Source organism: Salvia miltiorrhiza, chromosome 8 (assembly GCF_028751815.1).
Source record: "Salvia miltiorrhiza cultivar Shanhuang (shh) chromosome 8, IMPLAD_Smil_shh, whole genome shotgun sequence".
NCBI lineage: Eukaryota > Viridiplantae > Streptophyta > Magnoliopsida > Lamiales > Lamiaceae > Salvia > Salvia miltiorrhiza.
The window spans coordinates 49,554,753-49,568,809 of record NC_080394.1 but is presented as its reverse complement, the minus strand read 5'-3'; the positions used below and the strand labels follow the sequence as shown (position 1 = coordinate 49,568,809).

Below are 14,057 nucleotides of genomic sequence, written 5' to 3'. Positions count from 1 at the left end.
ATCTAAACCCTAAATGGATAATCTAAACCCTAAATGGAATATCTAAACCCTAGGGGAAGTGTTTAAAAAGTTCCTTTTGGCTTGGGGGTGGGTGGGGGGTGGGGGGGTAGGGTCGGGGGTCAGGGGGTAGGCAGGGCAGTGGGAGTAAAAAAAAAATTATTGGCTTGGGGTGGGTGGTGGGGGGTGGGTGGGGTTGGGGGTCTGGGGGTAGACAAGGCAGGGGAAGTAAAAAAAAAAAATTTGCTTGGGGGTGGGTGGTGGGGGGGGGTGGGTGGGGTCTGGGGGGGTAGACAAGGCAGGGGAAGTAAAAAAAAAAAAAATTTGGCTTGGGGGTGGGTGGTGGGGGGTGGGTGGGTGGGTGGGGGGTGGGTGGGGTCGGGGGTCTGGGGAGGTAGACAAGGCGGGGGAAGTAAAAAAAAAAAAAAAATTTGGCTTGGGGGTTGGTGGTGGGGGGTGGGTGGGTGGGGTCGGGGGTGGGGTAGACAAGGCAGGGGAAGTAAAAAAAAAAATTTTTTTTGGCTTGGGGGTGGGTGGTGGGGGGGTGGGTGGGTAGGTGGGGGGTGGGTGGGGTCTGGGGGGTAGACAAGCAGGGGAAGTAAAAAAATTTTTTTTTTTTTTTTTGGCTTGGGGTGGGTGGTGGGGGGTGGGTGGGTGGGGGGGTGGGTGGGGTCGGGGGTCGGGGGGGTAGACAAGGCATGGGTTAATCCCTAAATCTGGATCCGGGTCAAATGAAGTTGTTGGATCTATTGGGTTAAAGGGTAAATTAGGTAGAGCACATAAAAGATGGCCAAATATTGATATTTTAAATTTTGTGGACAAAATTTAAGTTTCAATCACCAATAAGGCCATCCGGCCCTATTGTTTCTTTCCTAAACATTTCTCTCTTTTAATTAGTTTGATTTTAGTTGCGTGTCTCCACTACAAGGTGGGACTGGTTTCGTTGAGGCTGGTTTCTCAAAAGCAAAGAACAATTATTTATTACGTGATTATTTTGTTTGGGGGCTATAAGGTTAAAATAGTAATTTTCTTATTATTTTTATTAATTTGTTTTTATAAGGGGCTATACTGAGTAAAATAGGGGCTACGTATAGAATCACCCATTATTTAGTGACTCTTGTGGGATTTGGTTGCTAGCTGCAGCTTGTTTTTCAATTGTGATTTGTTTGGCGAGATCTAGTTTATTCAGCCATGATACGAAACCTTTGATGCCAATGTGTTATTGTGTCTGCCTAAAAATTTGGTGCATATAGGCGTCATGTAACTTTTAAGGCAATGCAGTCTTTTTATTGTTGTGATATGCTTTTTTGCTGCATTTTATATGTTGCACACGGGTTAGCACCTTCTTTTTGCGCAGATTCTATCGAGCCATTATTCACCTCTTCGGCGCGGAATACTTGAGGAGGCCAACTTCCGCCGACTGCCAACGGCTTCTAGCAATGCACGAAGCGAAGCACGGCTTCCCGGGAATGCTAGGGAGCCTCGATTGCATGCATTGGCCATGGAAGAATTGTGCAACGGCATGGCAAAGCGCATACACTCGCGGCGATCAAGGGGAACCGACCATCATCCTCGAAGTCGTCGGATCGTAAGATCTATGGATCTGGCATGCTTTTTTAGGACTCCTGGTTCGAACAACGACATCAACGTGCTCAACAACTCGACGTTGTTCAACGATCGACTGCAAGGAATGGGGGTGCCGGTCACATATCAAGTCAACAACACCTACTACACAAGTGGGTACTACTTGACTGACGGCATCTATCCCAATTGGCCGGTATTCGTGAAGAGTCCTACACATCCGACGGATCCGAAGGGGAAGAGATTCAAAGTGATGCAGGAAGCAGCTCGCAAGGATATTGAACGAGCCTTCGGCGTCCTTCAAGCTCGTTGGGCAATCGTCAAAGGCCCATCGCGTCTTTGGAGCAAGGAGGAGATGAGCGACATCATGTTCACGTGCATCATTTTGCACAACATGATCATCAAAGACGAAGGCGAGCACGCAACACAGTGGGAAGAAGACGCCGACGAAGCTTCGAGTAGCGCCGCATCTCAACCTCGTGCCGGTGCTCCGCCGGATTTTCGTGCATTTGTTGCACGACAAGCATCCATGCGAGACGCGGAGATGCATGCTCGCCTCACTTTGGACTTAAAGGAGCACATTTGGTCTCGTTTTGGTCCGATCGAGCCCTAGGAAATTATTGTAATTTTTATTTTTTTATTGTATTTAAATTATGTCTTTAAATTATTGTAATGTAGAATTTAATTTTAATAAAATATGAATTTTAAAAATAAAAGTGTAGAAATGTGAATTTTGTGGAAATGGGGATCTAAGCACCCATCTAAGACACAATGCATTGGAGAGGGGTGTGTCTTAGGTGAGTACCACCTTCTAAGACACCCCCTAAGCACCAATGCATTGGAGATGCTCTAAGCATTTAGTGGGCCCAGCGGCCGCTGGCTTCTCCGCGCCGCGACCGCTGAAGCTCAGCGATCACTGGCTTCTTCAACCTGCTATCCGCAGGAGTTGGGATCCAGCCAGCGCTGGCTTTTCCAACATTTCAATTTTTTTATCAATCTATTTCTAACAAAGTAAATACATGATAAAAAAAAAAAATAATAATAACATTATCTCACTTTTTCTTATCCATCATTTTCAAATGAAAATTTTACTATCAAATTAAACCCACCCTTAGTGAAAATCAGAAAGTCCGTTGCTTTGACCGGAACTAGGGCTTTCACTACAAACCACTCTCCATCAATTCCGATCACGCAAAATGTTCAGTGCACTGCGTTTCAACCTGAAATCGAGCCTCCGCCGCTTCTCAACGGCGATTAATCGCCGCCACATCGAGGACGAAGGCGACTGGCTTTACTCCTCCGAGTGGTGGGCCGGCCACCCCTCTTCCAGGCGCAACGTCTTCCGGGAAAACTCCCGCCATGGAAACGGTGTCGTATCTGTTCTATCTCACCCTTGCTCCAAACCAGTACGTCGTTACGTATATATATATGTCCACGTTTGTATGTATGTAGCTATTGACGAATAGCATTGATGCAGGACAGATTTTACTGGGGAAAAACTGAAAAATGGCTCCAACAGAGGCGCGATGAGATATTTCCAGGTTCGAAAAATGGCGGAAACTTCAGAGTTTGTGGTTATGAATGGAGAACGCTTCACTTCAATGACTTCACTCGTGAAAGCACCGTTAAAGTTTTGGTTGCGCGTACGGAAGAAGAAGAAGGAGATGAAGCTGGCTCCGTTTGCGTTATGCAGCAGCCACGTTGTCTGGCTGTACCATGTAATTCCCCCCAAATTTTTTCCTTCTCAATTCACTATGCTAGAATCCTAATGACTGTATCAAATAAATCGTTTTATTGAGCTCAATTTTCAATGGATAGTCTGAAACAAAAAAAAAAGTGGGAGATTGAAAAGAGTAGACTCAGAAAAGAATTGAACATTGATTTGTATATCTTTCCCATGATATTATGCATAGGTCATTCCTTACCCATCCGGTGCTCATTTATCGAGCAAGAGTTGGGACTCTCTGTTTTTCTGATTCGTGCCTTTGTTTGCAGATGTGAAGAGTATGATATCTGCTGGATTGTCTACCATCACATCATGCAATTATGAGCTCATGAAGAATGCTGTACTTGGGAAACAAAATTTGAATGTTCTATGTATCGGTCATGGCGGAGGAAGCATACCTTTGTTTATGGCTAGTGAAATCCAAGGTTTAATAAAACTAACCCTCTTTTGCATTCAGTGATCTGAGAAGCTTTATTTTAGATATCGCTCTGTTTTAGGTGCTTCTAATCATAAGCGAACAATTGTAGTTGGATCTTGTTCTATGCAATATACTTTCCTCTCATATAAATGCAATATTTAGCTATATATAATAATATATTGTGAAATTCACATTAATAATCTTTTTTTCTTGTCAATGGCCCTTACTATAGTCACTATATAAGGATAGTCCAGTTACTTCCCTGAAGTTGGCATTGCTAAAAGAATATGACACTGTGCAAGTGAATTATGCACCCTTGCACACTTGTGAGCTGTGTCTTTCCCGTGGACAATTGTGTTTCTGTAGGCCTTAGTAGTTTTTTACTTTTGAGAGTTTGGCAGCCCTTGAGATTGAACTGAATTGGTACATTATATTTGCTATGGTTTAACATTTCTGATCTGAAAAATCTGTTTACTAGCTTGATAAGGACTAGAACCATGTTCTTTGATTTGGCCAAACATTTTGCTGTTTACTCTTGCTGGACATGGCTGCGTATCTCATCTTTGGTACCTTTTCAGGTGCTGTGGTTCACACGGTTGAGATTGATCCGATTGTAGTCTCAGCTTCAACACGAGCAATGGGGTTTCCTGCCTTCACAGTTACGTCTCCCAATGGAAAGCGTGCTCGTGCAGTGCCAGACCCTCTGGATGAGGTTCTGTGGAAAGGCACTCATGAAAGGATGCTACTGTTCAGTTGGGATGCGGAGAAGTTTGTTCAAGAGAGCACCAATGTCTACGACATCATCTTCATTGATGCCTACGACGGGGAAGACATCTTCCCACGCAAGCTGTGGGATCCTGATTCCCCGTTTCTGCAAGCTCTGGGGAGCCGGCTCCATCCGGATCACGGCACAGTTGTGGTGAACCTGCACGCTGACGTGGAGGTGGACTTGGATGCAGCAGATGCACCGCAGGTCTCGTTCTTCCATATGGGAAAGCACGTGTCTCGAGTATGTGACGCATATGTAGATGTGTTGCTAGAGAGGGGCAATGGTTTTGGTTATACTGTTCCTGTACCGTGGGTGTATAATACATCTCTTGTTGTATGTCGAGGTTTGGGCAGACCTAAGGATAGTATGGAGTGGAATACAATTTTGAACACTCTGATTTGCAAAGGTCTTGAGGTGGACAAACTGCTTAACATGCCATTTTCTTGTTTGCAGTATGTTAAAGGAGGTTTTACTCCGCTGGAGTGATGATCAATTCAACATTTGTCTCTCAACTTCTTTATCATACAATCTCTCTCTCTCTCAAATGCACCCTCCTCATTCTCCACAATCAAATTCATGGTCGAATCGAGCTCAAACCATAAAATCAATACTCCTACCATTTCACTTTGATACTATCACATTGTTTTTAATAATTTTTAAAAAAAGTAATGCAATTTAAATTTAGAAAGTGAACTATATATTTGATCATATCAACAAAGAATAGGACATTAACAAAGTGAGACGAAGGGGATAAGATTCGATGTTCCATAATTTTATTATGTATGCACTGTCTCTCTCACTTTTATAATTATTATTATTTAAATAATAATTTTTAATAAAAAATTTATAATACTAGTATGATTTATACTTAATTTTATTTTAGAAAATAATACACCATTATTTATAATTTATCAGCCTATTATTAGAAAATAAAAGTGAAATTAAATAATAAAAAATAATTATATACCCTAATTAGATGGAATAAACCTCAATCAATAATCATAAAATTAAATTAAAGCATATAAAGTTGAAATTAGAGAGAAAATATATAATAAAATAAATAAGATTGAAAATAAAATATAAAATGGGACATCAAATATAATACACTGAATCTCAATCCAAAATAGTTAAGCGATTTTTTTTTAAATACCTAGAAAATGTTTTGAGCAGCATACAAACTGTATGTAATAGAGAAAAAAAAAAAAAAAAGGTTACAGTATAGTATGAGTATGCTTGTGTATTCTTTTGTAAAATTATCAATTTAATAATGGATATATTTATTTAATTTTTTTTTGGAAGAAGTACTCCCTCCGTCCCAATATTGTTGGCCACATTCTTTTCGGCACTGAGATTAAAAAAGGGATAGTTAGTGGAGATAAGTGTGGTCCCCATATAATTAGAGGCATTTAATTAATTTGTTAATCTCATTTGACTTTAAATATATTTCACTTTTTTTGTTTTTTTCGCTGTTTCATTTTCGGCTATTTCATTCATTAATTAACTCTATAATTATGAAGTCATTTTCGGCTGTTTACATTCATTTTTGTTGTTACATTTTTCACTTTAAATATGAAGTCACCAATACTCAATAATTTCGACTGTTCCATTCATTAATTTGAAGTCAACTTTAAATATGAAGTCACCAATATTCAATAATTTCGACTGTTCCATTCATTAATTTGACGTCACCAGTATTCACTAATTTCAAGTTTTTAAATTAACTCAAAGCTATGACTAACAAAAAACAATTTAAATAAGGCAAAAATGAATAAAAAGAGGCGGCAGTTTTTTTGGCCTCCAAATCAATAAATCTCCATCATTACACAAATTTGAGTACAAATTTAGGGGGGTGTATTCGTTGTGGAGTTTAATAGATTTCTATGGATTTTAAAAGTCTGGGTGTATTCGTTTCAGACTTTTAAAAGTCTGCAGAAATCTGGGTGTATTCGTTCAAGACTTTTAAAAGTCCATATAAATCTGGGTGTATTCGTTTCAGACTTTTTAAAATCCATACAAATCTAGGTGTATTTGTTATTCCATTGACTTAAAATCCGGAATGACTTTCATGGATTTCATCCAAAAAATACACACGACGAAATCCGGCCAAGAACAACGAGAATTGAAATCCATGAAGTATTGAGCGAGCGCTGAGTTCCAGCGCCCGCGGCCAAGAAGCCAGCGAGCGCTGGAACTCAGCCACCGTTGAGATAGTCCAGCAGACGCTGGATTTGAGCGGGCGCTGGATTCCCAGCGGTCGCTGGAACTACTCACTACAACTAGGGTTTCTGTCTCGAAAAATCAATTTTATTGATCAAATTCAATCACTGAAGCTCCTTACTGGTAAATTCTATCTGATTTCGTGTGTATTTTGACATGTGATGTGTAGCTTCAAGGTTCGGCGCGAGAATCATATCGAGTATCTTACCAAAAGTCTGAAGCAGCTCGGCCCTAACTTTTATGTTTTGGATGCCAAGTACGCTCTTTTTTCATCTATTAGTCCAGATATTTTCGGATTTTGTAGTTCTGTTTTTTAAATTGTTTTTAGTGTTATGTTTGAGTGGTTGGAGATAATTATGTTCGTTGTTCACTTGAAATAAATCTAACTGCATATGGAAACTATGACCATTGGTTTATTTAGGCTGTAGAAAGTGATTTGCAGCAATAAATTGTGATTATGAACGTTTTATTGTAAATTGTGTAGTTAGTTATGCAACGGTTTTAGATTTTGAGCAGTTTTGAATGTGAAGTATATATAGTATTCTAAAGTTTTGATTTTCTGATATGTAGTCGACCCTGGCTCTGCTATTGGATCATACAATCGATTGCTTTGTTGGGGGATTGCATCGACGACGAATTGGAAAATGGCTTTATTGATTTTCTTAGCAGGTGTCAGGTTAGCTTTGATTCGATTCAGTATTGATTGTCAGGATCCTTATGTTTGCTAGCGAGCGCTGGAATTGAGATAGTCCAGCGCTTGCTGGGTTTCCAGCGCTCGCTGGATTCCCAGCTGTTGCTGGGTTTCGAGCGGTGCTGGGACTCAGCGGGCGTTGGTTTTCATGGATTTCAATTCCAGAATTATCCCCTAAAGTCTTCGAAAATCTGTGAAAATCGGGGTGAAATCCAACCACAAATTCTTTGAAAGTCGTCTGGAATCTATGTGAACTCCATGGAATTTAAATTCCATGGACTTTTTAAAGTCTGTGGAAATCCACAACGAATACACCCCCCTTAGTTTCCCCCAAAAACAAATCTATAAATCTGCCATCATTTGGCAGATTTTCACTATTCAAGTTCTGCTCCAAAAACTCAAAAACTACATACACTATGGTCATCAAAGACCTCTCTACCAAAGATAGGAACAAAATAGTGCAGTTTCTTCTTACAAATTTGAAGAATGGCAAACCTAGATATGGTGCCATGAAGGAGGCTGCAACCCTCTTCAACTAGGCTGCAGCCCTCTTCAACTCCTCCCAACGCACCGTCACTCGACTTTGGGCGGCTGCCAAGAAACAAAAGGAAAAAGGTGCTGCAAGAAGGAAAAGAGTTAGCGTCGACATAGAGCTAATTCAAAGCCTAGAGCTACACAAAAGATCAACAATTAGACGACTTGCAGTGGGGATAAATCAAAGCAAAAGCACAGTTTGGAGGTGGGTAAACAAGGGGCTGATCAGAGCTCATTCAAGTGCTATTAAGCCGGATCTCACAGCCCCAAATAAGTTGATGCGACTGTGTTTTTCATTAGAGGCATTGGAATTTGATCGCATTATGTTGGCATTGAAGTTTAAGGCTATGGACAACACCATTCACATAGATGAAAAGTGGTTCTACATCACAAAGGCAGCACATAGATTCTACCTAACACCGGCTGAGGGAGATGCGGCCAACAGGATGCCGCTCAGAGAGACGACGGGCTCTGGCGACGCCTGCTCGTCGGACCAAAACGTGTGTTTATTCATCGCAGCGTATGAAACGGGCCGAAAAAGACGGACACATGCAATTAATCGGGGAACCAAGGGAGAAACCCCTAGATTCAGAGGGGTAATCGTCGTTCAATCGGCGATTCGACGGTGAGAGAGAGCCGAAGTGTGGCAGCTAGGGTTGGACCGATGAGAGAGAGAGAGACGAAGGGTTGCGGCTAGGTTGAAAAGAAATTATGCCAAAAAATAGGTTTAAGTAGGGTATAATTAGGGTTTATTTAGGCCCAGTTTGATTGGCTGTTTAAAGGCATATTAGCATATGTATATGGCAATACACGGGTGTTTGAAATCCTTTGAACATATTCCCGATGGCCCGCTAAAATTCAATAGCCCGGCCTTAAGTTACTGTTCATGTCGGATTACACAACTGGCGCCCCCCCTCTGATACGTTTTCTAGACTTTGGGATTGAAATCCCTCTCCCAAAATTGCCCTTGATTTTTGTATCCAAAATTCGTCAAACCTGAATTTTGACCCCCAGATTTTCGAAGCTCTCATTTCCGGCGACCCTCGGTTCTAACCAAACGAAGAACACTCTCCTGCGCATAATCGAATTTTCACCCCCAGATTTTCGAAGCTCTCATTTCCGGCGACCCTCGGTTCTAACCAAACGAAGAACACTCTCCTGCGCAGAATCGAACTTTCACCCCCAGATTTTCGAAGCTCTCATTTCCGGCGACCCTCGGTTCTAACCTAACGAAGAACACTCTCCTGCGCAGAATCAACACACGGTGGGTACAAATATGAGAATCCAATTTTGAATCTGGTAATCCTTGTTCCCTTTCTTTTCGAAACCATGCAATTTTTTATTTTTTTTTGTATATTGTTCACACATAAAATTATTGTCTCTAGGGTCTTCGCATTATACAAATTGTTTGGGGGATATATGTTTTCAAAATTTTAGACTTTATAGAGTTGAATCCTTCTGTTTGTATTTTGTTTATGGGCGAAAGTATTGGTGTGGTGCTTGATTTACACTTCTTAAGACAACATTGCTTAGCTGTTGTAATCTTGCTGTTGTGAGTTCTGTAATCTTGCTGTTGTGAGTTCATTTGAAAGTTATGAATTTAATATTTGAGTTGATGCAGGGACACCTGATTATCAATTTTGTGATAGTAAATATGCAGCTGATTATCTTAAAGTGTGCACTCATCAATTGAGCTACCAGATGGCTCGGATCGGATGTAACATCTCCATACGTGCCTCCAACTGCTGGCAGGAGTATACGTCAGATAAATGTGTTGAAAGATGAAGTAGAAGCTGGGACCTTAATCATGACTACAACTCACAAGCTAGTAGAAGAAGGATTCCTTGATGACCCCTGCTGTAGTGGGATTTGCTAGCCAAAGAAGAAGAATTGAGAATGAAGGCAGCTAAAAATTGTGGTGCACCACTAATTGAGAATGAAGGCAGCTAAAGAAGCTACAGATCTCGAGAAAGCAGGACAACACAAACATGCGTGTACCACTGATTGAGAAAATTTTGATGGAATTGTGTGGGAGAAGAGATGAGAGAAAATTTTAACGAAGGGGTTTTTATGTCTTTCTTATTTATTATCTAAGGTTAGTAATTAGATATCAAACACAAACATTGTGTGACTAATTAATTTGTTTAACGAATCAAACTCAAAAATCTGATTAATAATATCCATTAATCTGGGAAAGGTAACCATAGGAAAATTATGTGACCATAACCGTTACAGTCAATCAAACAAGCCCTTAGTAAGTTAATTAAGGTCTTTAATTAAGTCTAATTTTTCCTTATTTTGGAAAGTGGCCAACAATAATGGGACAAACCAAAAAAAAAATGTGGCCAACAATATTGGGACGGAGGGAGATGTTATTTAATGAGAGGGAACCAAACCGGTGGTTTGAGATAATCATATGGCAGAAGAAGAAAGGTTGAGCGGCTCCTCTGCCGGCCCGAGCCCGACCCATAATCCGTGCCCCATTTGCCTCTCCCCTACAACGCAAGAATCCTATTTGGATCAGTGTTTCCGTAAGCCTCCATTTCCGCGATATTATTCTTCAATTAATTCAATTTTGATTTCTCTTCTTGTTTTCAACTCATTTTTTACATTCTCCATGTTCTTGAAAAATTAATTTCCCAGAGTTGATTTGCAATTACTTCAGATTGTTCTTCTTGAAATTGAACCCTCCGAGTATGTTTTGATTGGAATTTGGAGTTGGTGACGAATCATTTTGAGGTGCAATAAGTAGAAAGAAACCAAGGAGTTTGAAGATGCAAATTATACTAGTAGAAGATCTTAAAAGGAGCTAGTGACTCTATAGGCATAATAAACTACATTTTAATTATGATATTTAGATGGTTAAGTAGTTTTTAGTGAGATTGTAATATTTGAACTTTAATTCTTATGTTGATGGAGAATAGTTCTATGGAGTGAATTTCAGAAACTTTATGTCTGAAGATGCATATCTCATAGTTTTTGCAAGACTTTGTATGCTGTCTCGGCCTTTATTTCAAGCTGTCTTTGTAAATACGCTACTTGAAATTTTATCCAGAAAGAAGAAGGCATATTGTGGTTTTTAATTATCCATTGATGTTTAAGCTCAAATGTTTCAGATAAATTTTGCTATCACTGCATAGTGAAATGGATCAATATAGTTGCACGCCGGCAATCCTGTTCATCTTCATCGATGACTTGTCCTTTGTGCAAGGTAAGCTTTATATTTTGGTTTTCACCTTTCATTTACTAATTCAACATTAGTCTTAGTTGATCAAGGATGTTAACATATATTTTATGCCTTTGTATGTTTGCTGATGCAATTATATTTTAAAATCACGTCAAATTTTCTGTAACAAATTTCATCACCGTTGATACTTTGCTCACTTTTATGAAACCGATCATGATACTCTCTTTGTAAACAATAATCCTTGTTGATGCAATTGTCTTGGGAAAATCATATAATGGATGTGAGCCTTTTTCTTTTGTTATTGCAATGACAAGATCTCACTTTGATAGTTCCTATATTTATTAACATGTGGTATCCCATGCTTACCGGTTCTAGCAAGTTAAGAACCTATTATTTGGCCAAAACTCGGAATGACCTGCATGCTTGGTAAGGACATTTTAGCAAATCTTAATCGGGCTAGCTAGGTAAAACTACTGATGCTGTGTAGTTTAACAATAGTTTTGCTTTCCAGTCTATCAAGATTTTTGTGTAGGTCGAGGAGCTTGCTAAAGGTCTGATGATCTCCATTGTCCACATCCTCTTGAGAGATGAATAAGAATAAAATACTAGTTTTTGTTTCTTTCGTGGGGTTTCTGTTTAGTTTGTGATACCAAAATGCCAGAATATGGCGACAAGAAAAGATAGAGATGAATAAGTATATTTATTTGTAAACAGTTACCGGTGGATAATTTATGAATGCTCTATTCCTCTTCTGGGCTGTTTTTATCTTTTATTACATAATTTTATATCTTTCTTCAGAGAGAGAACTTCTCGATTATCTGTGGATATGATGGAACTTCTTTTCAACGGCATTATGTTGGCAAGAGTTTGGGAGATAGGTATGGTAGAGTTGGTTTAGTTTGAGCCTATATTTATGAGATCTTCATCTTTACCTTTTCTTAGTTTCTCGACTGCAAATTATTCAATTATTTGATCGTTTATTGTGATTTCACAGTGAATTCTTTTCAGAAGCTCACAGATATAGGCTGAAATGCTACTACACCGACCCAGGTTTTTTCAATTCCTTTGCTATTTGAATTGCTCTATTCAATTTCAATCTTGTAATTAGCTTTAATCACCCCCCCCCTTTCAAACCCTGGTTATGTGGTGGCAGGTGATATTGCTGAAAAAGTACATGTTTCACTTTACTGGAAGTTTCGCAAGTATCTACAGCAAAATCATTTCCTAGCTGACTGGTTGAGAAGGGAAATTCAGGCTGTAATGCAGGTATATTCTCCATTTATTTCCCAATCTTTTGATAACTGAATTGAGTATAAATCACCACCCTTCCTATTGCACTTGACAAAGTGGTTAGTTTTGAATAATACTCTACCAGGATTATCCTTGTAAATTTTAATACATAAATTGTTTGGAAGTTGGAAAAACTTACGCGATCGGAATAAATTGCCTTTAGATGGATCACACAGTAATTTATTATATATATCTGGTGGACATTAATTTCCACCTCAACCCGACACAAGACCTTCTACCCTCTGCCAATGTTTCTATATTTCTTACTAATACAGTCTAGTGTAGGTCTTTGTGGAAGTTTTCAGTCAAGAATGCAAAGATTCTTTCTTTATCAATACAACGCCAAATACTTAACTGTTTCAGCGTTCATCTGATTCTCAGCGTCTCCCTTTACATATTTTTCTTCCACTAGATTTGACATTTGAGTACTGAAGATATGATTGGAATTTATATTTGTAGGAGCCTAATTGATGAATTAATATACGCCTTTGATAACAAAGAAAATGAAGACTGTAGAATGTTTGGAACTGAGAGAAGAAGCATGGATTGTCTGGTCAGAATCTATTATGCCGATTAATAACCATTATTAAGTCAAGTCAAGTCAGTTTTTAGGTACCCTAGTTACTGCTGATGTTCTCTGTCGCTTGAGAGAGTATTGTAGATTACATGTATATCGTTCACTCCATATGCAGGAGGAGGATGTCGACGTTATCATGCATCACGTACTTGGTGTTATCGACTCGTTAAGAAGGTATTGTGCATCTTAATTTCTAAATGCGATTTGCAGAGATCTGGATGATTGTCATCATTTCTTCAATGTTGCAGGGATTGGTCAAAGAAGACTAGTGTCTCGACTGAAAAGGCGCGAGAAGAGTTCAGAGCGGCAGTTTCGGATGCGGTGAGGCCATTTTTGACAGGTAGGACAGAGAGGTTTGTAGAAGAGTTAGAAGTGTTTGTAGCGTCAGGCCTCAACATGGATGCTTTTGATGAAATGTACATTAAGCATTTAGGTTGGAAAGAGAGTGAGAAGGATTGTGATGAGACTCATGAACCTACACCTGCTGTACCCTACTTGTACATCTTTGATGAAGATGATCATCCTCATCAAATTTGATTCTTTGTGCTCTTGTTAACGGAGGTTTGGTTTGATGGATGAGATTGATAAGATTGATGATATAGGAAGATGATTAAACAATTCACCTAATCTAACGGTGATAAATAATCACTCAATTTGATTATTAGAAATTTTAGAATGCAGGTCGAGTTATCCATCACTGTCCGAATTATTGAAACCAAGCACTTAATTAAGTAGAACTATTTCATCAATAATGCCTTATAATTCAAACCAAACGCCTTAAGAAATATGGACATTTAAATCACGAATTAACCGCTCCATCATTATATCATTTTTTTATTAAATAGAATTTTTATAAAAGAGGAAAATAGAAAAAGACGGCGGAACCAAACCCTTGAGAGTACAGAGGGGAGCAAATAAGGGCCGAGCCTCATTAAAACCTCAACAAGAGGAAATCTCCATCATTATATCATATGTGAGTTGAAAACATGAGGCCTATACACTCTGTATAAAAGGTGTCTACTTTATAAATTTTGATTTGCTAAATATGTCCCTACTTGAAGGGCAATAAT

The 14,057-nt window shown here is 39.3% G+C and overlaps 3 protein-coding genes across 4 annotated transcripts; all 3 read left to right on the top strand.

The window, feature by feature from the left end:
- The first annotated feature begins 1,594 nt into the window (after nucleotides 1-1,594).
- Nucleotides 1,595-2,191, top strand: LOC130998605 (protein ALP1-like). The gene has a single exon (XM_057924019.1). It carries the CDS (start codon nucleotides 1,595-1,597, stop codon nucleotides 2,189-2,191), a length of 597 nt encoding a protein of 198 aa, XP_057780002.1.
- Nucleotides 2,192-2,678: 487 nt separating this feature from the next.
- Nucleotides 2,679-5,014, top strand: LOC130996933 (uncharacterized). 2 transcript variants are annotated; one of them, XM_057922210.1, is made up of 4 exons: nucleotides 2,679-2,984; nucleotides 3,056-3,296; nucleotides 3,574-3,729; nucleotides 4,301-5,014. In XM_057922210.1, exons 1-4 carry the CDS (start codon nucleotides 2,775-2,777, stop codon nucleotides 4,975-4,977), a joined length of 1,284 nt encoding a protein of 427 aa, XP_057778193.1. In that variant the 5' UTR covers nucleotides 2,679-2,774; the 3' UTR covers nucleotides 4,978-5,014. The 2 variants fall into 2 exon arrangements, with proteins under 2 accessions (XP_057778193.1, XP_057778194.1); XM_057922211.1 differs by having other exon boundaries at nucleotides 2,703-2,984; nucleotides 3,061-3,296.
- A 680-nt stretch (nucleotides 5,015-5,694) lies between these two features.
- LOC130996950 (uncharacterized) lies at nucleotides 5,695-13,563 on the top strand. Its single transcript, XM_057922236.1, has 8 exons — nucleotides 5,695-5,792; nucleotides 10,299-10,464; nucleotides 11,050-11,144; nucleotides 11,919-11,998; nucleotides 12,115-12,170; nucleotides 12,274-12,386; nucleotides 13,103-13,161; nucleotides 13,236-13,563. Exons 2-8 carry the CDS (start codon nucleotides 10,350-10,352, stop codon nucleotides 13,522-13,524), a joined length of 807 nt encoding a protein of 268 aa, XP_057778219.1. The 5' UTR covers nucleotides 5,695-5,792; nucleotides 10,299-10,349; the 3' UTR covers nucleotides 13,525-13,563.
- Nucleotides 13,564-14,057: the final 494 nt, after the last annotated feature.